This window comes from Equus przewalskii, chromosome 17 (genome assembly GCF_037783145.1).
Source record: "Equus przewalskii isolate Varuska chromosome 17, EquPr2, whole genome shotgun sequence".
In the NCBI taxonomy this organism is placed as follows: Eukaryota; Metazoa; Chordata; class Mammalia; order Perissodactyla; family Equidae; genus Equus; species Equus przewalskii.
Genome location: NC_091847.1, coordinates 77,221,622 through 77,247,590, shown reverse-complemented (window position 1 = coordinate 77,247,590; position 25,969 = coordinate 77,221,622). Strand labels below are relative to the sequence as shown.

General features: G+C 35.8%; 1 protein-coding gene across 45 annotated transcripts in view; it reads right to left on the bottom strand.

Annotated features, from left to right (window-relative positions):
* ABI2 (abl interactor 2) overlaps positions 1–25,969 on the bottom strand; it is a 128,054-nt gene that overhangs the window by 46,478 nt on the left and 55,607 nt on the right. For 25 of the 45 annotated variants that reach the window (XM_070580837.1, XM_070580807.1, XM_070580813.1 and 22 more), the window contains exons 2-4: positions 20,891–21,058; positions 11,270–11,446; positions 2,330–2,427 (exon numbers count right to left, since the gene is read on the bottom strand). In XM_070580837.1, coding sequence (XP_070436938.1) covers positions 2,330–2,427; positions 11,270–11,446; positions 20,891–21,058 — 443 coding nt within the window. Of the gene's footprint in view, positions 1–2,329; positions 2,428–9,681; positions 9,700–11,269; positions 11,447–20,890; positions 21,059–25,969 lie in introns of all 45 variants that reach the window. The other 20 variants (XM_070580826.1, XM_070580815.1, XM_070580805.1 and 17 more) reach the window with 1 other exon arrangement.

The window sequence follows — 25,969 nt, the reverse complement described above, 5'->3', positions numbered from 1 at the left end:
CCACAATTTAATCTCATCTCCTTCCATTCTCACCTCACATTCTCCTCCAAGTTTCACCTCGATCTCTCTTACCTTTTACCCTCCTCAGAGTTCAACATTTAAAAGGGAGAGGAAGAAAAAAAGACCACCGAGGTCTACCTTATGTACTTTGAACTGTCAAGTACAAAACAGACTGGATTTATTAACATATTTCCCTATTTTTCCTCAAAATTTCCTTTTAAAGGAAGAAAATGAGAAGAGTAAGAAAGGAACTATGACAGGAAGTAGGATGCACACTAGAACATTAGTGATTATTAAATTATTCTCATCTCTAAGTTTCCAAATTCTTTATGACAACGATAAATACTCAACTGACGTGAAACTAACATTTTGTAGATGAGATTCTGGTCTTCAAAAAAATAAAAATTGGGATCTCAAGATGTGAAAATTAAACAGCTTTCTTTCCGGAAATGATGTTGCTCCCTTGACTTATGTATTTCTTAGTAATTCCCTTCCCAAAAAGCTCCCAAGGATCCTTCAAACATTGCTCTCCTGGACTACTCAAGTTTTGGCTCATTGATTTTGGATGGCATCACTTTGCAATGACCCAGTCCATTCTACCACCCTCAAAATCTCCCTGCATAAATACATATATACATTAATAATTAAAAATAAATAAGGGGCACTAGACAAGGTATTGGGTCAAAGGAAGAAAAAGGAATGTAGAACCTTGGACATAAAATACCAAAAAGAAGTTCAGGCATCTCTGAAATTACAATGGAACTATAAAATAACCTAAGACAGGAAACTGATTAATTTCTAAATATCTGACTTCCAGACAATAAAAATGTTCTGCTTCATCCAAGAAAAAACCCTTTGCTGATTGAGAACTCTACAATGAAAGCAGTGATAAAGACAAGGTAAAAAACAAGGGGCAGAGGAACAAAACATGTTGGCTAGGCAAAGACATGTGAAAAGGCCAGGCTGTGACCATCAACCAACTTGTGGTGCGCGGTGACTCTGGTCACCAAGGATCCTGCAGAACCCTTGCTAACGCACAAGAAAAACAAATGCCAGTATATGAGTAAATCTTCAAAATTTGAGACTAACAGAAAATTTTATTTTATAAGACTACAGTGGGTTATCTTGCTAACAATCTTGATTCAAAACCTAACAAAACCTGTTAGGCACTATACATGATATAAATGTAGATATCCCACAGGAAAATGAAACAAATATTTCCTCGTGATCTGACTCTACTCTTACCCCTGCACAGCTACACCCTACCATGTCATCTACATTCTACCCTGAAGTTTAACTCCTATTTTATACTAGATTCTTTCCTCTCTAATCTAAGCAGACTGTTTTTTGCCCACCTGAAATAAAATCATCTTATTCCTGGCTGGAACTGATTTTTATTCTTTGGTTTCCAACTGTCCTAACTGTAATTCCTCTTCCAACATTATCCTCCTTTATATCCCAACTGGTCTTTGTCCTGTCCTGATCCCCAGGCTTGATTAGGTTTTTTTGTTGTTGTTTTTGGTGAGGGGGCCAAAAACTAGATTGTCAATTAAAAACGTTTAAGCATGTATCATAAAGCCAATGGTTGTCACAGCATTTTGTCTATGTCTTGTACATTTTTTAAAACTCCAATTTGTTGTACAGTGACTCTGAAAAGTTGATAGAGGACAAATATTACCCCCTTTTACAGATGAAAAAACTGAAACGCTAAGAGGCTGAGTATGCAAGAGCGCAGAGCTGGAGCAGAGCTGAGGCAGAGTTTCAGCCATCCAGCTTCGGGGCTGCATTGTGCCCACTGACCGCCAACCTGAATCACAGTACACCAAGTGTTTAAATTATGATGCTTTAGGAGGAAAAAAGTCAAGCCTTTCCATTAATTGACCATTTCTGCCAAAAGTCAAAGCTGGAGCCCAATTCTGTAGACTGAATGAAAGCTCAATGTTCTCATAACAACACAAGATAAACAGAACTTTATAATCTACACAGTGTTCTTCAGAAGAATAGCCTGAATGAGAACAGTCAACTGTAATATGAAAGACTCTGGAAGTTTTCTGAAAATGGAAATTAGAGTGCAACTTAAAATAAATCATGAACTTGGGCTAGAATTTTACCTAAAATTTAAAATTCTTTAGAAAAATAATTTCTGCATGAAATCTTTTTAAAGTCTAAAGATGTTTCCCAGGAAAAGGAAAAATGACACACACAAAAAAATAATCCTAGAAAGAAAATCTTCTCTTTTCAAACATTAAAAATTAGTTTAAATCCATGTAGCGTTTTTCACGCAGCACCACCCGAAATGGTTCCAACCCTCGCTCAGTTCCACACTCACCCAAGTGCCCCTTTCCCCGACAGGGGAGGGCTGGGGGGCTTCTGGGCCGGAGGTGTGGTACGCGGCAGCCCGCCCATCTTCATGTTCTGGGTACTCACCTAAAAAATTGTGAGGAAAACTTAACTTGCATGCAGTGAAACAAAGTGGCACTTTTGGGAAATAATACTATTTAACAAAGGAGGGGAAGGTTTAAATAGGAAAAACAATCAGAGGCCATGCATTTCATATGCAATTTCTAGTCTACTATTATTCTACAGTTGTACTCAAAGGACTCTTCCTAACATGAGATTTTCAAATGATCATAAACTTGTATGCAAAGACTTTATTTGCCATTAGGCCATCACACCAACAGATCACTGGTTAGACTGCTTAAAACTACAATCAATTGCAATTAAATAGGATAACCATAAAAAGCTTAGTTTTAATAAAGAGTAACTCAATCAGAAACAATAACGCCTTTAAGCAATTCCTTGTTTTTTAGATAGCAAATATATCATAAAAAACAAAATACACGTTTCCCAAATAAAATATACAACTATAGTTCTGATCCATTTTAACCAGAGAATATTAAATAAAGTTAAATTGTATGATATACAGAGAAAAATTTAGGTTTTTAAATGATGGATTGGCCATACAATTCAGACTTCTTTAATGTTCTCTTACGAAGGAATCACCTACCTGAAAACTGCCAGAAGTTGAGGCATGTGCCTAAACATCTGAAGCAGAAAGTTAGGGCTGAGGTATCCCATTCAGCTGGGAGCAGCACAGGGGCCACTAGCAATGTCCTAGTTCCAGTGGGAGTGAGACCCATTCAGGCCCAACATGGAGATTATTCAGGCATGGGAAAGACGTAAAATAGTCAGTTCTAAGGCCTCAGAGCTCCACCGTGACTCCTCACTACTCTATCCCCAACTGAAAATGCAAGTGTGGGAAAGTTGGGTAAACTGGGAACAATGGATGCTACCAAAGGAGCATGTTAGCACTTACACAGAAAGCCCTAGAAATCTGGATATCTCAAGGAGCTAAGGGAAGTCATTCACAAACATAGTTCAAATGCAATCTCAAGTTGCTTGAGATTACCGGTGAGTTAGAGTTAATGCTCACCATAGCATATCTGCCCCTATTTTTTAAGCCCCTAATATTTTGGATTGCCAAACACTTCAAAAAAGAATCAACTTTTCTAATAAGAAAAGTTCTAGAGTATCTAAATTATACTTGTAAAATGAAACTGCAAGACATTACACCACTGACATCAGAATATATTTATAACTGTAACTGCAAAATATAAATTTTAAGTAAACAAATCATAAATGTATACCAAGTACTGAGGCTGTTAAAATTAAATCTGACAAACAGAATTTTTAAAAATTCTAAAATATTACTAGTTATCTGAATAGGCAAGAAATAATATATCAAGAAACAAACTCTTCAAATGAATAGCCCAGTGAACAAGTTGTGTGTGATGTTAAAACAATCTTTAATGACAAATGATACCTTTGAAATGTCAGTATTTTTAAAGTGAAGCATTTATCTGTAATCCTTTTGCTGTTGCTTTTAAACAATAAAAACAAAACAAACTGGCTATCAAGTAAGAATAAAGATTAACTCGTCCTTGCTCTCCCCCTCATTAATAAACAGAGGGTATGCTAATCATAACTAAAAATGGAAATGCCAGAAGTTTTAAAAAAATTAATCCACATTTGGGGAAAATTTTAGGAGTCATATGACAAATAACCAATAGTTTTTAAAACTGTAAATCTTAATTTACAATACCAGAAGATTTTTTTAAAGTAGTAACCAAAGTCCTTTAAGCTCAACCTTAAACAACATAAAACCCAAAGTTACTTTGAGTGACGAGGAGGAAGTGGGTGAAGCAAACACTAAACTACATCCACCTGCTAGAAACAGGACGGAGAAGGAGCAGAGACAGAACAAGAGTAAAAGAGACGTTTATTCTATACATGGAAGAGCTAAAATACTTGAAAATAGCTTTCCAACTTTGATTTGTTTAAGGTTTTGATATGTAAGGTGTTTTTGTTTAAATTGCAGTATCATCTATAAGCCTTCTAATCTACCCCCAAAATAATACAAAATAAACAATCTATAAACTACAATCTGGTGGGTACTTCTATATGTAACACTTGAGACATTTTATGATCTGTAGAGTCATCAAAAAATTGTATTTGGTTAGTGGGATTTGGATGAGTAAATTAAACCACTTGAAAAAACCAGAGTTCCTGTAGAATGTCCAAATAATGTATAATTTTATACTTCACTGATACTGTATTCAGTGATACTGTATTCACTGGTACTTTATATTAAGCTAAAAGAGTTTTCAATATGTCTTTAATGTAGCTTTCCTTTGTGGGAAAAAAGGCTTCTATGCTAAGTAAAACTGAATATGCTACATAGAGTGTAAAAACTGCCATGAAATTTGAGGGAAAGGCAAGAGAACAGGAGCAACTGCCAAACAAAACTTAATTTCTTTACCATAGGTGGAATCTGTACTGTAATTAAAGTTTAAAAAAAAAACTCTATGTCAAATCTAAAATAATTTGGGAAAAAAATGCTTACTGGACAGCCATCATAGTTCTAAAAACTTTTTTGAGGTAAGTTTATGAGGGAAACAACATTTCCTGACAGTAGCAAACACGTGACTAAACTGTGTGTGGTGACGGGGAACTTAGCTAGAGAGAGAGTGCGTGTGTGTGAGAGTGCGTGTGTGTGTGCAGCACAAACTCAGGACAAAGAAAAAGAAGCAACACTGCACCCACTTCATAACAGCACTTCCGACGAAACTTCTTAAAAAGATTGCAAACAAGCAGAACTATCATCTGCACATAAACATGCAGTTAATGGTCCCGAATGACGAGTGGGAATGTTCATGATGCTTCTCAAAGTTTTACTTGGGAACTGGAATGAAATTTTGGTGGCTGGCTGCAACAATAATTCAATTACATGGGTATGTTTTGATTCCATAGAGGGGAAAGTCATCACTGAGAGCTAAATGAAGGAGGTATTAGGCACAAGGAAGAGCAGTAGGAGAGGTCCCTTCCTTTCCCCTACCAGAGAGAAATCCTCAAAACAGAAGAAATATTTCATTTAGGTGATGAAGCTTAATTTATGGCCACAGCACAAATATTTTCCCAATGGTCTGTGACCAAGGAAGGCAGATAATACTGGAGGTAGGAGTAGTTCCTTTATGATCAAAGAGTGGCTTCGGAGATGTCTACAACCAGCACCAACCATCAGGCCAGTCGTCACACCTTAACATTGTTTCTACTGTGACCCTACCTTCCCTGCCCTGTCCCTGCTCTATCCTTTGTGGAACTTCAGTATCTCCTTGAACCTTGATATATAATACGACGTTCATTACAAATTTCAGTGTTTTCCAGGACTCTGTGAACCTCAGTATTTTTTATACAGCTGGCCAGCCAGGTACCTCTAGTTCGTAGAGCACATCACTTCTGCTATGAAGAGACCTCCCACTGACGGATGCCCTGCTGCAACGTGACAGTGGCAGACACACCCTAAAATAATACCTGTGGTATAGCCCTCATTTATCAACCACCTACCACCTGCCAAACTACTAGGTACAAGGGTAAAGGAATGTGAAAAATAACGGGGACACTGGGGGACACAAAGGTCTATAAAATGATTTCTCTGTTTTTAAGTAACTTATAATATTCTGGAATAAATAAGACTCACATGTTTAAAACAAAAAGGAATGTCTACAAATTATATAGAAAGTCCCCAAAAAGAAATATCAGTGTTAAAAGGAATAGCTAGGTTTCACAGAGAAAACTCTGGGCTGGAGTGTTAACAAATTTAAAAAGAACAGGATTAAAACATCCCAAGAAGACGAGCAGCATGTATAGGTCGCATCTGGGTGTGGAGTAGCGAGGACGTGAAGAAGCTGCGGTCAAGCACCTCCAGGCCTTCCTTTCACGTCCACTATTGTCCCCGTTAGTCCTCCCCAGTATAGGATTCTTTGGCTTCCTAGAGATCTCTATGCCTCTCCTACTTCAATTCTGGGGGCTAGCAGGCAAAGGACCAGGAGATCCTCTGAGGAAGCAGAGCTGAAATCAGGAATTTGAGTACGAATTCAGGAGAGAAGAAAAATTTTAGTAAGAGAGTTAGAAAGACAAAAAGCTTAAGGTGCCCAAGAGTCCTAAAATACAGTAATCTAATTCAGAGATCTGGAGTAAGAGACTAGGAGTAGCAGGGGAGAGAGACAGATAAAGAAAGGAGAAGAAAAGAAGAAGAAAGATGGACGAACTTGATTGACGGAAGAATCTGCTTGATTCTGCAAATAGTTTCTGACAAGTGGCTTTTGCCAAAATCGAATTGGTGGCTCAAGATTGGAACTAATAGGCAAAAACAGATGGACCTCCCAAGGGTTGCTGTTTATGGAGTTTTTCTTCCAAGTGTTGTGTCAAATAAATGCCTCAGAGTGACCCCTCAACTGCATCTGAAGCTAGAAATGTGAGGGGAAACTGAGCACCCAAGTGTAGGGAATGGCAAACACTTGTTAAAGACTGCACTCAAATGAAAAAGCTAGCCCGTTTTTTCACATACAGTTAAGTTACAGATCTTCAAGATCCCAAGCAAAATTGTCCAAAGTGTTATACTCTTACTGTTTTAGCTGTAAAATAACCCCTAACTCCTCCTCATTAATTATTTAGACTCTGCTTGCACACTGTTCAACTGAAATAAGTACTACTTTAACAGAAGTCTTTACTATTTTTGATTAAACTAATATACTTATTTAAAAAGTACTTAAGCTTAGCTTCCTTAGTGACAATTTTACTACTTTCAACAGAAAAATCCATTTCAAATATATACATCAGTAACATGGTCTTAAAACTCTTTTTATTATTAAAATAAAGAGTGGAGAAAGCATACCACAGTTTAAGGTACATTCCACTTTCATATGGCCTCAGGCACATATTAAAAACACTTCTGATATGGCATTCTATCCATTAGCTTTTTATGCCTTTTACTGTAAAAATATCACCACATTGTTTTCAAAGGTCTTTTGAATTAAAATCTACAACTTGTTCTCCTCAGTCAAATGAATGAAAAACAACTAACCCAAATTTCAGATGAAAAGAACCATTAAACACCGGCAGAACATGCTGTATAAAATGTTAAAATTTCAACTCTTAAGCATGGAGGTCTCTTCTGAGTCCAAGCCCATGTGTCTGGTCTCAAAGTATGATCTTAGTTTACAGTCTGTCTGAAAGGCATCAAAAGTCTGACAGCAACGGAAGCAAAGACAGAGCCTCATGAAGAGGTGAGAAGGAAATCAAAGAGGAGATAAGCCTATCAAACATCTGGAGACCTCTAGGGCACTTGATACAATCCATAGGTCTCCAAGAAGCTCAGGCAGAAAAACACTGGACTAGTTTATTATCTGCAGTCCCCTCCAACTGTAACATTGTTTTCTTTAACTCTATATTTTCTACCTTTATATAATCAATTATTCCATTAATCACTCTTCTAAAACCACTCATCTTTTTTTCACCAGCATAAAAAGAGTAATGATTTACTATATACTGAATATTTTTTTCTACTCTGTTTTGGTTCACCCAAAATTATTAACTATGTGCCACAAGTTTTTAGAGAAGACGGGCATACAAAGGATAGGAAGAAAGACAAGACAGAGCACTGGCACATTGTGGCTTCGAGGATGAGCTCAGGGTACTCTTCTCACCCTGTCAACTCCACTCCGATATAAAACAAACACCTACACGGAGCCATCTTACTCAGGAGCGGAGCTCGGTGGTGCAAAAAGTGAAGACGTAAAGGAATGCTTATCCAAGTGTGATTTCCCTGTTAGACTGTCTAGGAGTCTCTCATTTCCCACTCATTTTGGCCTGTCTCCCACATGGAAAAGATCCTGAACCCAGGAAGGTCAAGAAGGAATCACAGTAATGTTTGGAGGAAATGAGCATGGGATAGGAGCTTAGCCAAGCTGGTCTAAACTTTAAGGGAAAAGAACTGGTCCATTTCTGGGGTTTTCCCTCAGCTAATCTTTGTGTGCACTTCTATCACTTTGGAGGTTAACACAGCAATAGCCAAAATCTGAACACACACTTTAGGGGTAAAGAGCCAGGGGAGCCACACAGACTGCTTTCAATCTAGTTGTACCTACTTTATGCGACAGGAATCCCCTCAATTCCACATGCTCACTCATGGAGATCGAGGGCTTGGGGCCAACACTCCAATCAAGAAAACAAAAAATACATTAGCCTGGGCTCCACTAGTCACATTGCTCCACTAGTCACATTTCTCTACTAGGATCTGCTGAGATCTCGGGGGCCTAGGTTAGCAGCTAGTCAATGATTCAGGTCTCAGTCATCTTCTCTTCATGTTATCACTCACTACACTGAGGACAAGGCAAACAGGGTATTAGATGGAAAGAATATGTATTTGAAAAGAAATTACAAAATTCAGCTAAGAAAAAAAGAACAAGAAAGAAATGCATGCTCAGTTTGGTGAAAATAATTTTAGTAACATTCCATTTGACAGGCTCCTTGAATACACTTGAATGTCTTTTACCAGTAATCTTCCAAAACACTAAAATGTTACTGCAACAAATAACAAAAGGAAATATTATCTCTAATTCTTAACCTGTATTCTGTTAAACACTATCATGAGCTTTTGATGTTTTGCATATAATTAATACTCAGCTTGAAAGACTTAAAGTGAGTTTATACTGAAATACACATTTTATATAGAAATTTGAAAAATACAACTAATTGTTTTTTCCAAAATACATGATACTGCAACTTAAAAAAAACCCATAACATTATATATTTTCTGCTTCTCAGTTTCTTTATAGTGATTAAGAGTCAAGAGATAATGACATACTGGCCACAAGGTGTTTAACAAAGCACACCATTTACAGAATAAAAAGTCTATCACACAGGGGAGGGTTAAATAAAGCACATCAGTCGGCCCTCCAATCCGTAACAAAATTTCTACATTTAGAAAGATCCAGCTAATGGTATTTCATAATGACATTTTTATGATAGACTAACTTACATTTCAGTTTCACAAAATATATTAACAATGCTAAATAACCATTTACTCAGCAAATATTTACCAAACACCTAATGTGTGTCAGGCACTGTTCTAGGCACACAGCACAGGGTAGTGAACAAAACAGACAAAAATATTTGCCCTTATGGAACATGAACACCACAAAGCTGCATGACAAAAATAAAATAAAAAAGAGTAATTATTGGTTGGTTTTAAAAGGCCAAATGCCAAATATCTCTTCACTCCCCATATGTAATATTCTATGTAAGAACAAAGAATGGAAATCCAGCCCTGGAATCTCTTACCTTAAATCTAAGCAACCACTTAATGCATAAATGGAGCAAATAAAAGAAGTAAGAAAAAAGCATTGAAAGGTTAGTTGGAACTTCAGGATGTGAAGAGAAAGGAAAAAAACAAAGAAAAAACAAGTTAAGCATTCAGCATTAAAAAATAATGTTTCAGTAGATCATAGAAAGAGTGGTTAAAGCAGAATGTGTCATGAACAGGAGTTTTTTGTTTTTGATGAAATTATATAAGACATTGCTTTAGTCAAAAACTTAAGTTTCAATTAGTGACCCCTGAACACTGAAAGTCCAAACAATGAAAAGGACTACAGAGTCCTAAAAGAGTAACATTTTACTTGAGGATTAAATAAGAATTGGGGTGGGGGGAAATCACCTTTTATTACATAATCGGGCAAGCACAAATACGATGTTTTATATTCTAAATGCTTTTTGTCGTTAGATTCTGGCAGTACCCTAAAATTTTCTATTAGCACTTGTTAGCCTTGAATAAACTTCAAAAGATTTTCCCAGGTTAGAATAAATTTCAGTTATTACTTATCCATCCAATTACACATCCTATTTTACATGCTCTAATTAGTCCAGTAATCTAAATGCATGTAGGTGTCAATTATAAAATTAAATATCAAATTTCAGATAATAGTGCTTATACCAAAATTGTGAGGAAGAAAAGGATTTTTTTTAAAAATTTACACTGTACATTTTCTTTTACATAGATCTATACTAAATTTAGATTTAACTGACTTCTAGGCATACTAGTGTGGGGTATATTTTTTTATTTAAATTTATATTTAAATATATTACACATAAATCAGCTTCTATTAAATATAAATCAACTGCATGAACTATACAGTTTCTCTTAGAAGCAGATATATCTTCAAAGTCACATTTGATAAGTCATTTGTTTTTCAAATCACTGATGAGATGCAAACTTTAAATAACTTAATATTTAGCTGAAGCCCTGAACAGCCTAAGTTTATGCACCAATTTAAATGAAACTTACAGACTCCTCAGTTTTGATTATGATACTTTACATAAATAGCAGGCACTCAAATACATTTTAAAAGATAGCCAAAATATATAATGGCTATATACTCAAAAGCAGTGGAAGGATTAATTCACATATTACTATTATCTACACTATTCTCACCCAAAATGTCAAGATACAGTCATTTTAGAAAAATTCAAAGTACATGTTTGTTTATATATGTTCTTTCTGAAAACTAATGCCAAAAGTTTGCTGATAAATTTTTTGAGATAAGGTAAATAATAACATACTGAATAATTTTAATATCATATTAAATCATTAAAAGATTAAAAAGATTACACACACTTATTTACCAGATATATATGAGGTATTATCATAACTGAATAAGTAAATCCAATTCATTCAAAGATGATTGTTTACAACTTGAGAACACAGTGCTAAGAAGAAGCAAGAAGGATAAAAGTTATAGCAGTAAGGAATCTTCAGAACCACAACTGGGCCAAGATTTGGTTCTCTAGGAAAGGAAAGATAAAAGTTTAATTTTCTAGAGTTAGTTTCATTATGGGCTATTGTTTTAAAAAGCTTGACAAAAATTATACTTACCTTTACTCCATGTCCAATATCATCTAGAATAGTATAGTCAATAGGTTTTCTAATGTAACGAACTGGTCGTTCAAGGTTAGCTGGAGCAATAATCTTATGTGTCCTTGAAGTGTTTTTATTGGTAGTCAAAATACCAATTTCTCTTCTTGCAACTTTCTCTTTATGAATATCAACAGTCTGCAAAATATAAACACAACACAAAAATATATAGCTCTAATATCTAGAAAAATCAAAATATAAATGCTCAGAGACTTAACATCATTTTTCATATTCTTAATCATAACTGATAAATTTTCTCCTTTTTGGACTAATACTGACTTTCTCCATTTTTAGGCTAAAGCAACGGTTGGCAAACCATGACCGGTAGACCAAATCTGGCCCACCATCTGTTTTCTACAGCCCAAAAGTTTTGAGTGGTGTTTACATTTTTTAGTGGTTAAAAACCTCAAAAGAAAAACAATGTCATGACGTGAAAATTGTACAGAATTCAAATTTCAGTTTCCATAAATAAAGTTTTATTGGAAAACAGCCATTCTACTTGCTTACATATTTTCACACTACCACAGCAGAGATGGGTAGTTGTAATGGAGACCTCATGGCCTGCAAAGTCTAAAATATTTACTAGACGGCCCTTTACAGAAAAAGTTTGCCAACCCCTGGGTTAAAACAAACTAATTTTTCCCCTCTCCACTAAGATTTGGCCTAATATAATGATTAAAAATTAATCATTATATTAGCCCCAGTGATTAATCTGGCTACATTTAAAAATAGCCTAGGGCCCAGCCCATGGCTGAGCGGTTAAGTTTGTGCGCTCCAATTTGGTGGCTCAGGGTTTCACCAGTTTGGATCCTGTGCACGGACATGGGACAGATCATCAGGCCACGCTGAGGCAGGGTCCCACATGGCACAACCCTAGAATAGACAACTACGTACTGGGGGGCTTTAGGGAGAAGAAGAAGGAAAAAAAGAGAAAAGAAATAAAGATTGGCAACAGATGATAGCTCAGGCGCCAACCTGCGCCAAAAAAAAGGATATTTAAAAAAATAAAAATAGCCTATTAGTATAATTTCTATTAGTGTTGAAATCGCTTTTTGTAAAAAAAAAAAAAAAAAAAAAAAAAGGGAAAGGCCTGGGGCTGGCCCCGTGGCCAAGTGGTTAAGTTCGGGTGCTCCCCTGCAGGCGGCCCAGTGCTTCGTAGGTTCGAATCCTGGGCGTGGACATGGCACTGCTCGTCAGACCACGCTGGGGCAGCATCCCACATGCCACAACTAGAAGGACCCACAACGAAGAATATACAACTATGTACCGGGGGGCTCTGGGGAGAAAAAGGAAAAAAAAATAAAATCTTTAAAAAAAAAAAAAAAGGGAAAGGCCTAAAATATAAATACAATGTTAAAAATAAAAGTCATTTTTTTACAGAAAAACTTAAGTTTACTCAGGCTAAGCTGCTTATATTTTACCATGACACAATTGTTGTAAAATATTTCATCAATATATTTTATTTATTAAATGCTCACAATAGGATATAATTTAGTACAGAACGACACTGTGTTTTTACTCAGTTTTTTATTTGCTAATAGAGGGTGAATTTCTCCACAAACACAGGTAATTAACACACTAAGACAGCATTTTTTTTTTTTAAGATTTTATTTTTTCCTTTTTCTCCCCAAAGGCCCCCAGTACATAGTTGTATATTTCTCGTTGTGGGTTCTTCTAGTTGTGGTATGTGGGACGCCACCTCAGCGTGGTCTGACGAGCAGTGCCATGTCCGCGCCCAGGATTCGAACCAACGAAACACTAGGACGCCTGCAGCGGAGTGCGCGAACTTAACCACTCGGCCACAGGGCCAGCCCCACTAAGACAGCATTTTTCAAACTGCAGATTGCAATGTAGTGGGATGTGAGCAGCAATTATTTTAAATGAAATAGAACAGAAATATCAGGCTGCATGTTTACCTGTAAGGTAAGAATTGTTTCTTGAAACATTTGTTATGTATATAAATACATACACGAATTGTGTACTGGACGCAATGTACAATGTATTTTTTACTGTGAGTTGCAGTCAAGAGTCAGAAAAGTACTTCACTAAAATTGTTCACATCTCTTACCATCGTTCCTGCCTCAGCAGCAATTAATAGACAATTTTGCTAATTCCTCCCCAGACCCACTTCAATTTCCCCTTTCTAAAAGAACCAGTTAATAATACAGAAATGGAGAGAAAAGATAACCATCATGACACTATTAAACATCACTTTACGAAATCTGAAAGCTGATTATTTATCCTTCTAAACTACCTGAAGTATGAAGAGAACTTGAAATAAATTCAAAGCCTCCTATTTCAACCAAGAGATCTTAAAAGCAACAGAATCTCTAAGTTCTGAACTAATAAATGTGTAAAGTAAGCATCAAATAAAAGACTGGCCATGGTAGTAACCTTATCATTTTAAGTATTTCTTTTTAAGATGAAAATGGTCTTTGAACTTTTTCTGTGCATGTTAGGTAAATTACAAAATCTTTCCTTTTCAGCTGGTTGGGGGAGCTATAACAGAAAAAAGAAGTTTGCATATTAGTGAAGCTATTGGAATTTACCTATTTTTAACTTCAGAGAAATGAAAATCAATCATCTTTTGAATAATTTTTAATGGGTCCTCCTGAACCATTAAAAATATGGGCTAGAAAGATTTCGTACTCATGGCATATGCTTCAAAATAAAAAACAAACAAAATATGGCACTTATTTTTTATATACCTGTTGTTTGTCATATCAATAAAAGAAAATTTATTAGAGAATGTAATCCTCTTGAGACACTTTTTACTCCAGTTTTTAGAAATGTAATTATCTTACCTAGAAATGAAACCATAAGAATGCAAACCCAACCAAGCATAATAGAATTCTAAGCATATGGCAAATTGAACTTCAATTTCAAATCTTCCTACTAGAAATACTAATAAATCTCTGGAGAATGAAAAGGGAAGAGCAACTTTCACTTATTATTTGCACTAATATACAGTTGTATTTTATAACAAGCACATATTTTTAAATTGCTCGAAAATTGAGACTTTTTTTAAAAAAAGCATTAAAACATCTGATCATACCTGGGGACAGGAAGCACTTACATATCACCTATATGTTCTCTTTACAGACACACACACACATAGCCCAAACCCATAGACCATTCTGCTAAGGATAAAAGGAAGGCCAATACAGCAAAGGAAAAGATCACAGAACTGTAAGTAAGCCTAAATAAGAGAGAGTTGCTATAATGAGGCACAATATTGGGCTCTTAGCTTCCGGAGAGAGAAGGCAAAGCAGAAACAATGAGTTACAAGGAAATGTGCCCCTTCATCAGGGAAGTGACAATTTTCCCAGCACTAAACTCTAAAGGAACTGGTTGAAGTAATTACGAGAAAAATGCTCTTTGTTGCCTCTCGTGCTAATTCTCACTAAAAACTGAAGGCTATTTTAAAATATAATTCTTAACAGCATGTCTATGGAAAGTAAAAATAATTTAGTTTGGCTACATGATGTTTCTAGTTGTCTACTCCAAACGAATGCCTACATCTTAGAAAAACCAGAACAGGGTTTCTCAACAGCAACATTCCTGACATCGGGGCCGGAGAACTCTTTGTTGAGGGGGAGCTGGCCTGAGCACTGCAGGATGTGGAGGAGCGTTCCAGCGATACCTGGAGCTCTCCTCGACCTCAAGTGGCGACAACCAAAGATGTCTGACACTGCCGAATGTCCCCTTGGGAGAAAAACTGCCCTGGCTGAGAAACCAGTGATCTAGAGAAAGGACTAATTCATTTGTCTCTTACGTTATTCACTCTCAAATATCAATTGTTTTCAAACTTTTTCTAAGAACTGACTCAAGATTAATGCCTCTAGTTACTGCATAAGTATAGATATTTGGTGCCATTAACTTTTTTTAAACATTTACAGTAATAAAAGTAATATATGGTTAAGAAAAATAAAGAGTATAATCCGTATTCTTGCCATCCCACTACCACACTGGGTTGAACTGTAGGAATTCCTGTGGACAGAATCAAACACACATTTGGAGAAGAGCTACAGTTTTATTTAGAGTCTGAATAACAATTTAGTGGAGAATAATAAATCTATTCCACAAATAAAGAGCAGAAAGTTTGGTCCAGAAGATTCTGAAGCTTTCAGCAATCACCTATTTCCAATTTTTCAAAGCTTTCTCTTGTGGAAAATATAATCAGTCAAATTAGACAGAGTAATATAATGAACACCCCCCACAGAACTAACATCCAGCTTCAACATTCACCAACTCACAGCCAATTGCCAGTTTTAAAAGAACTTCTGTAAAGCTCCTATGACATATTTTTAAATAAAAAGATATGGCAACTATGTTACTATGTTTTTCCTAAATCAAATTCAGAGTTTTCAGTAATCACCATTGCCTTTGCCTTCATAATATTCTTTGACATTACAATGCTAAAATGTATTAAGTTAAATTTTGAAAGGACAAGTTCAACACTGATATTTAGGAAGAATGTTAATAGTAAGACAAGTATTTCAAATTTATCCTAGATTTCTAAAGTTTTTAGTTATATGAGAATTAACTTGCTCTTATTTAGAAAAGGCCTCAATAACAGCACTCACCTGTAACTAGCTGGCAAAGACGACCAAAACTAATGCAAGTACGCAGCCATTAATATTATTATTGTTTGCTACCTGTTAACCAAAAACACACCAAGTAACTGTCACCGCAACTGTGCAGGACTTAAACATCTGTTCTCGCAGTTCCTTAACTTGTTTCTTCATCCTTCTTACTGCTATTGCTAAGCTGGTCTCGCATGCTGCGGGCTGCCCCCACCAGACTTCAGCCACACAGTGCCAGGCTCTCCAGGATACCTCTTACCGCCTTGAGATAATCACACCGACTCCCAGCTCCCTTGCAAGCCTGCGCCCCGCTCTCACATCTCCATCACAGACCCAAGCACGCACTCAGGCCACAGCAGATGGACAGGAAGGTCCTGTACAAAGAATTTATTTTAGGGTTACCCACGCATTGTTGTTTCCCATTACCACAGATAATCAAGGGCTGACTGCACTGAACAGCACTACCTCGGTTAGCTGCCCAGCAGTGTGGGAAAACATCTGCAATCAAACAATTACAGTGGGTTAACTCAACTAAGTTGAGTGCTTTTAAATATGAGTCTTGAATGTTTTATTAGTAAGTTAACATTTCAAGTAAGCATTTAATTATCTAAATTACAAATATGCTTTAAATTATTCATCTTTCATAAAACAAATTAGTAACAAGCTGAATGGTTCATTTTCAGTTATTCATTTTTTTATACAATGATATAAACTATACATACGAAATTAATTAGGAACTGCATAAAAAAATTACCTACAGTGAGTTCCTCAGGGTTTAGACCTTCCATTGCCTTTGAGGACCTAATCCTTAAGAAGAATTATTTCCATCCTTCCATTTTTTCACAATCATTCCTTTCTCCCTCCTTTACTTGCTACCTGATACCTACACTACTTCAACACTTGGCCCAGTAAGCCCTGGTCAGCTCTTGGGAGGGTGGGAGGAACACTACTTTTTAAGTTCTTCATGTTGCCTTTTGACCTCTCTTGATCTTCTAAGCCATGATGAACTGAATATAGCCAGCACTGACTGTTTTTAGTAGTTAAGAGAAGAATTTTAGTTTAGAAGTTTCTAAGAATCTTAGTTTGAATAATGTTGTATAAACCTTTTTTTTGGTTTTTACTTACCAGAAATGGACACAGTATGAACAGCATTCATCTTTCTACATAGTGCTATTCTGACTTAAAAGTACCTATGTGTGCTTATATAAGTATTCAGTAAAATTAAAAGTTTTCTCTGATAACTAAATATTCTTGAAAAATATTCAATGTTAATTTAAATCCTACTCTCAGTTTGAAGATTAAAAATTTCAATTAGTTTTTCAAATAATATGCTTCCAAAGAATTGATAGGATAATAGGAACAAAGCTAGAAATGGAATTTCTTTAAAATTTACCATCCTTAAAATAGCTAAGGTAATCCACATAAAGATAGCCTAATATTGCCTTATGGATATGGTGAGTGTGGTGTAAATTAGTACACTACTTAATACTATATTGTTTTTTAGTACAAAAATGTGTCTGATACTAAATATTTGTAATCAACTGTCTTGTTTCTCAAAACACTTGACATTCAGAGAACGAGTTATTACTCTGTTTTGTTGAAGTACTTCTTCCTGATACATAGTTGGTCGAGTCCATGGAATTACTACCCTCAGATTCAAATTCAGAGTAATTTGGAGGGGGATGGCCCGGTGGCGCAGTGGTTAAGTGCACATGTTCCGCTTCTCGGTGGCCCAGTGTTCACCAGTTTGGATCCCGGGTGTGGATATGGCACCACTTGGCAAAAGCCATGCTGTGGTAGGCGTCCCACGTATAAAGTAGAGGAAGATGGGCATGGATGTTAGCTCAGGGCCAGTCTTCCTCAGCAAAAAGGGGAGGATTGGTAGTAGTTAGCTCAGGGCTAATCTTCCTCAAAAAAATAAAGAGTAATTTGGGAAATAGTTCAGTTCCATCAGAGTGACAGAGGGTTGAGGTCAGCGGGGCACAGAATAAGCGAACAGCAGACCCAGCAGAAGAGAAAGAGAAAAAGGCAATCACAAGTTCATTTGTGAGAATCTCAGAAGAATAAAGAATTTCAGATGGAAGACAGTTCAGAAAACATAAAATCAGTTCTATCATTTTACAGATAAGAAAATCTAAGTTCAAAGAAGCCAAATGTCAGACAAGTCAGCAGAAGAGCCAGAGTAAAACCTAGAGCCCCCACCCTCAGCCCTCCCAATCCTACTCAGCCTTCATTTCCATGAAAATGGAGAAAAGAGCTGGAGCACCAGGAGGCTGAAAAGTGATCCAGTTCTTACCCAGGAAACAAGAAAAAGATAGTGATGAGGACAGAAATCGAAGACCTCAGATATCTAGCATCTACTGGCCCCGAACCACGCTACAAAATAGCCCGTCAATCACACTGACATCCATCACCATTGCAACAGACAAGTGCCCGTCTCTGACCTGACAACCCCTGCCCTCTTTGCTTCTGCCATCCCATCTCCTCTCCAATTCTCCAAGCCTAGTATTTTTGCCTAAATTGCAAAACACTCTGGTCTCAAGATATCTTAAGAACCTTCTGACCCTCTCTACAAACAATAATCTTCTTAACTAAGCATAATAATAATAAAATTTAAGTACCAAACATTTGAAAAACCAGTATTTTAGAGCAAGGGCTTACAAACTATGGCCTACATGCCAAATCTGGCCCAAAGCCTGTTTTTATATGGCCCATTTCATATGGCCACATTTTCTCTTACATTACAGAGTAACTTTTCAGTCTAAGGAGCAAACAGTTTTGATATTCAGTTGACTTTTAAAATAAAGACTCTACCTGTACATTAAACGTAAGTGAAAAAATTTTCTATCATTAAGGCAAATGATAAAAAATATATAAAATTTTTAAAATTTACTCTTATTTTTCTTAGATATAGCCTCCATCAACCCATTTCTCCTACTCAACCCCTCATCCAACATGCTAAGACACACTCGGTGTAAACCTAACAGCAGCTGTAGAGCAGCAGAACCCTCCCTCCCCAGCTACTGCTCTCCAGACTTAGCTTAACTCCAAATGAAGAAGGCTCAACATATTCTTGACAGCTCTCACTCAAGCCCCTGTTATTTCTGACCTACTAATCTCTATCCATTCATCACTTCCATTTCTTACTTATTCCATTAGAATAGCTTAAAAGACAGTATTAGACAATGTTAATATAAATTTGTGATACTCGAAAATGTTCTCATTAACTGAATTAATACATGTACGTATTAGCTACAGTAGACTTATTCACTTTCCTCCTTAAGGGTGCTACCCTTCCTATCAAAGAACTACAAAATCCTAATCAGGAAACAGATGACTCTCATTCATTGTCATTTACTTGTTGTTATCATCTACTCACACAATCTTTCCTACTTTCTCTTGAAAACTAATAAAAAGCTGTCCCTCCTTTTTAGGAACTCTAATATATTAATTTCTCTTCTGGACTTGCACTTTTCTTCCTACATTCTTTTTTGGGTCCTCTGACACAACTTCAAATATGCAGAAATTTTAAGACTCTCAAGTATAAACCTCAAAATTCTCTATCAGATTAGCAACGGTCAACATCCCTTCTTCTTAGAAAACCAAGTTTAATCTATTTCATCATTTAAAATTCCACTGATAATTTCCTGTAAGAGATCTTTTCAGAAGAAAATTTACCTCTCACTCATTAAAACTCACCAATTCTTTGCTTTTCTTTTCAGTTTAAGAGAAACAGCAATACAACAAGCAATAAATTATACCATGTCTACAGAAGTTAATATGGGATGTGAATAAACTCTAATAGTGGCAAATTCAGAGTTAAGATGAAATAATATTAAATAACAAGAAATATCTCTGAATGGTCTGATGAATTTTCAAGTAACAGAAATATAAGGTAGACCTCCCATATTGATTTATCTAGACCATATTTTATTTAATTATACAAATTAAACTTCAGACTTCAAAAAATGTTGAATTAATCAATTTCAAAAGAGTCCTGAACTCTTAAGATATAGACAATAAAAGATAATATGCAATTTTAAATTTCATTTTATTCCAGAGGGGTTATAATCATTTACATCTAAAAAGAGTGTTGAATACTAGCAAGCTACTCAAATGACAAGCGTGCTAAAATAAAAAAGCTCCAAGGATCTCATCAAAAAGAAGCAGGCAGATCAAAACCTCTACCTTTTTAATGTTTTAAAATGCATTTTGCATTTACAAATTGGTTTTTCATTGCACTATTATTTTAAATGGCCCGAAAATAAGGAAGGGTTATAAAAGCTATAACATATGCACGCAACATTATGCAACCACTGAAATCATTTATAAAGAACTTAAAACATCATGGGATGTTTTATATATAATATAATCACAGCTAAATTTTAAAAATTATTTATAAGAAAAAAGTATTAGATGGAGATATACCAAAATATTAATAGTGAAACATGCAAGTAGTGGGGAGAGGGCTAGTTTTTCCATTTTGTCTCTTTTTCTGTATATTCATGAGCATGACTTTTATAATGGAAAAAGTATAACATTAATTTTTTTTTAAGTTCTATATAAAGATAATTTTATAAGGTCACTTAGATTAATCTTTCCATAATTGAGGTATGGTGCCATCCTGGTAAACAAAAATCCTACCAACAGAAACAAAATTTACACAAGTCATCAAGCTACCACATTTATATTTTCAAAAAGATAACTAATTTGGTAAAAGTTGGAAGAAATCCAATAAATTTTCACCTCAAGGCTGATTATTTTAACATGACAACTGAGTTTTAATAGAAATCATTCAAGTTTACTTCCTTATCAAAATCACAGAGAAGATAATCACTCCACAAAAAGACAGAATCAAAAAACAACCTAATATTGAGTTTGTATTTTCCAAATCAAACGTGGGTTAACTCACATAATAAAGGCTGCCAGCATTACAGAGTGCCTGTGTTTATTAAGTGTTCCTCATAGGCAAGATAGGAAAATAGTGTGGTCTCACTTGGGAAATATGATTGATTGAAGATTCCATCCTTCGCAGCTGGGACGCCTGGATATCCAGCATCTGCAGGACATTGTTGGCCAAGGTATTTATCAGATAGGCAACACTTGCTAAGGACTGGGTGGTGTAGGCTTTGGTTTCTTCTAGGGCTCTCTGCTTATCTGCGGACTAGGAAAAAGAAAATCATCAATTCAAAGAATTAATTCAGAGATAACCCGTTCCATCAATCTAATATACAAAAATACTCATCAAAACCATTCTGTTGCTGAATCTACACACATTAATTAAAAAATGTTCTAAAAACTAATTATCAGTATCATTAAACCCAACAACTAAACTGTTCGCTAATATTTTCATGTTGAATAGATACATCTACGTACAGATGCAAATAAAATACTGAAGCCATTATTTAAAAAATGAGCGCCAAAACAAAAGACCCTGAATTGCTAAAGCAATCCTGAGAAAGAAGAACAAAGCTGGAGGCATTACAATCCCTGACTTCAAAACATACTACAAAGCCACAGTAATCAAAACAGCATGGTACTGGTACAAAAACAGATGCACAGATCAATGGAACAGAATTGAAAGCCCAGAATTAAAACCACACATCTATGGACAGCTAATCTTTGACAAAGGAGCTGAGGGCCTACAATGGAGGAAAGAAAGTCTCTTCAACAAATGGTGCTGGGAAAACTGGACAGCCACATGTAAAAGAATGAAAATCAACCATTCTTTCTCACCATTTACTAAAATAAACTCAAAATGGATCAAAGACCTAAAGATTAGGCCTGAAACAATAAGTCTGCCAGAAGAGAATATAGGCAGCACGCTCTTTGACATCAGCTTCAAAAGAATTTTTTCGGACACCATAACCCCTCACATGAGGGAAACAATAGAAAGAATAAACAAATGGGACTTCATCAGGCTAAAGAGCTTCTTCAAGGCAAGGGAAAACAAGACTGAAACAAAAAAACAGCCCACTAATTGGAAAAAAATATTCACAAGTTATTTATCTGACAAAGGGTTAATCTCCATAATATACAAAGAACTCACATAACTCAACAATAAAAAATCAAATAACCCAATTACAAAATGGGCAGGGGACATGAACAGACATTTCTCCAAAGAAGATATACGGATGGCCAACAGACACATGAAAAGGTGCTCATCATCACTAATCATCAGGGAAATGCAAATCAAAACTACACTAAGATATCACCTTACACCTGTTAGAATGGCAAAAATATCCAAAACCAAGAGTGACAAATGTTGGAGAGGCTGTGGAGAAAAGGGAACCCTCATACACTGTTGGTGGGAATGCAAACTGGTGCAGCCACTATGGAAAACAGTATGGAGATTCCTCAAAAAGTTAAGAATAGAAATACCTTATGACCCAGCCATCCCACTACTGGGTATATATCCTAAGAAACTGAAATCAGCAATTTCAGAAGCTCTATGCACCCCTATCTTCATTGCAGCATTATTCACAATAGCCAAGTTATGGAACCAACCTAAGTGCCCAGCAACTGATGATTGGATAAAGAAGTTGTGGTATATATATATATATATATACACATATACACACAATGGAATACTACTCAGCCATAAAAAAGGACAAAGTTGTCCCATTCACAACAACATGGATAGACCTTGAGAGTATTATGTTGAGTGAAATAAGCCAGACAGAGAAAGACGAACTCGGTATGACTCCACTTATAGGTGGTAGTTAACGTATGTACAAAGAGAACCGATCGGTGGTTGCCAGGGGAAAGGGGGGTGGGGGGAGGGCACTAGGGGTGAAGTGGTGTAACTACAACATGACTAATAATAATGTACAACTGTAATTTCACAAGGATGTTAACTTTTATAACCTTAATAAAAAAATAAAATAAAAAACAAATTAAAAAAACAATGAGCGCCAATGGATATTTTGAGCAATGGCCGCAAGTATATAGTTGCTTAAGATCACTGTTTGGAAAGATAGCATTGATTTGAATGTATAAATTCTGTAAGTTCTGGCACACTTTTTTCCTACTTTCCTGAATTCTTCCTCTTGTTCCACTCTAATTTGTGAAATATGGGTATACCCTAATGTCTGATTAAAGTAATAATGACAAATAAAAAGGATAAAGTAAACAAAAATAGTACTAATGATAAATTAAAATTAAAATAATGAAAGGTAATAAATTAAAAAGTAAAATAAAAATTATGAAATAATAATGCTTTCTTCCTAAGCATTTTAAGTGTTATAACACTCTGGGATATAAATTGCCAAGTATTATAAACCCTACTCGAAAAATAGAGAGTACACAGTAAAAATGGTTAACTGCTTATTTCCAAGGTCACAAAGCAAAGCAACAGTAAAGTTACATATTCTACGCTACTAACCGCCAAACAACATCCTCTCGCCCCAGTTCTAGAGAAAGACTCTGTGGTGCAGCGGAGAGTACAAAAGCCTCTGAACCAGAAACCTTTCACTTTAATGTCAGCTCTACTGCTACAACATGTCAATTTGGACAAGAGTCACAGTTTCTCAGTTACAAAGCAGAAGAGCCTAAATGCCTGTATCAACCATTTTGAGCATCAAATAAGATAATGAATGTAAAACCACTTTCTAAAACTGTAATTATCTAACAACTGTCATTATCTCTGAGTAATCACTAACTGTTCAAAGTCCACTATGCCCCACTCTCCTCTCTCCCACACAGCATAGTAGTCAGAATCAACAATCCTAGATATTAAGTCTTTCCAGGGGAAACAAATTTCTTTTGAAGAAGCAGCAGTTAAAATAATCAAATAATGTTTTAACTTGAAAAGAGTTAAGAATCACTGTATTACTTTTTTTTTCTCGTTCTAATCTAATCCTCAGTAATCTCAGTCTTATCAACACTTGAATTAACAAGAGAACTGCAACTAAATTTGGTTAAACGTAAGTACTTTTAAAAAACACTGTACAGACTTCCAGACTATGGCTGCGTATCTAAGGAGCCTGGAAGTCGCCACACTCCATCCTCACAAGTAAAAGGCTAAACAGACTGAAAAAATCAAAAACTTTTCTTGAATTCACAGTAGAAAACAGTAAGTTGATAACACTTTTCAGACATTATTCTACATCAGAGTATTTATTATAGAGAATAATCCAAAACATAAAAATTTAGATAATCTGTTAGTATGCTTCAAAGGTTTATGGGATGGATATTTGGACAGGTATAATTATTTTCAATGTATCCTTTTCTATATAGACAGTATTTGAGATTTTTTGAAAAGCAAATATTATTAATGTAATTCAACTCTCAAATGACATCACGCTATGCCTTTATTCCTAATGTGTATGTGAAATCATGTGGCTGATTGTTGCTGCATCAAAGATATGAGAGGTCTTTCTGTAACAGGTGGACTTCATGTGTATCTACTCTTCCATGGAAGATTAACCACACAGTAATGTAAAATGTATGAAGAAGATTTAAATGGAGATGGTGTTCATGGTTGACATAACATTGATGTAAGTCACCATGAAGTAGGTGTTCAGGGCAACATTCTTCTGTATTAAAGTAAGACAAAGAACATTATGAATTTTATAAGTAAACTTATACTAATTGCTCTTTAAGGGAAGAAAGCTGGCAGTGCATCCAAATCCTGATGTATCTTCATAACAGCAATAGTTAGAAGTCAGGAATATTGGTTGCTATGGTTGAAATAAAGAAATTCTAATAGAGATCAGAGAAAACTATAGCTAACTCTTCCCCCAAAAGGCATAAGTTTGTTGTACATCCATGTTTACTAAATAATTAGCCTCAGTCTTGAAAATCATAGAAAGTACAACTCTGATAGCATTACAGCAGAAGAATAAGAATGTTTCTTGGGGGCCGGCCCCATGGCAGAGTGGTTAAGTTCGCACGCTCCGCTTAGGCAGCCCAGGGTTCACTGGTTCAGATTCTAGGCATGGACCTTCGCACCATCATCAAGCCATGCTGTGGTGGCCTCCCACATAGAAGAACTAGAATGACTTGCAACTAGGATATACAACTACGTACTGAGGCTTTGGGGAGAAAAAAAGAGGAAGACTGGCAACAGATGTTAGCTCAGACCTAATCTTCCTAAAAAGAAAAAAGAATGCTTTTTGATTGCTTGTAATCTGTATTTTGATCAGAGAAGAAATAGTGAATTTTGAAATACTTTTAGAATATGTGTGAACTTAACATATTCTAATTAATAAAACTAAATGGGTTATAATGTGTAAAAGAAAATCTCTTCTTGGATCTCTAACACAGGGGAAGACACAAGGGAGGTTCACGGATGACGAGATAATCTATGTGGAAAATCCAAAAGAACTGACGATAAACTCCTGGAACTAATATGAGATTATATTATAGCAAGGTTGCAGGATACAACGATAATATACAAAAGACAACTGCTTTCCTATACAGCAGCACTAAACAAGTGGAATTTGACATTAAAAACACAACACCATTTACATTAACACTTGAAAAAATATTTAGGTATAAAAATCTAACAAAATACATACAAGATCCATATGAGGAAAACTATAAAACTCTGACAAACAAAATCAAACAATTAAATAAATGGAGAGATAGTCCATGCTCATGGATAGGAAGACAATATTGTCAAGCTGTCAGTTCTTCCCAACTTAAAATATGAATTCAATGCAATCCCAACCACAATCCCCGTAAGTTGTTTTGTGGATATTAACAAACCAGTTCTAAAGTTTATAAGGAGAGGCAAAAGACCCAGAATAGCCAACACAATGTTGAAGAACAACAAAAAAGTTGGAAGACTAACACCACTAAACTTCAAGACTCACTACAAGACTCCAATAGTCAAGACAGTGTGGTACTGGTGAAAGAATAGACAAAAAGATCAATGGAACAGAACAGATGGCCCAGAAACAGACCCACATAAATACAGTCAACTGATCTTTGACAAAGGAGCAAAGGCAACACAACAGAGCAAACACAGTTGTCTTAACAAATGGTGCCAGAACAACTGGACATTCACATGCAAAAAAATTAACCTAAATACAGACCTTACACTCTTCACAAAAGTTAACTCAAAATGGAT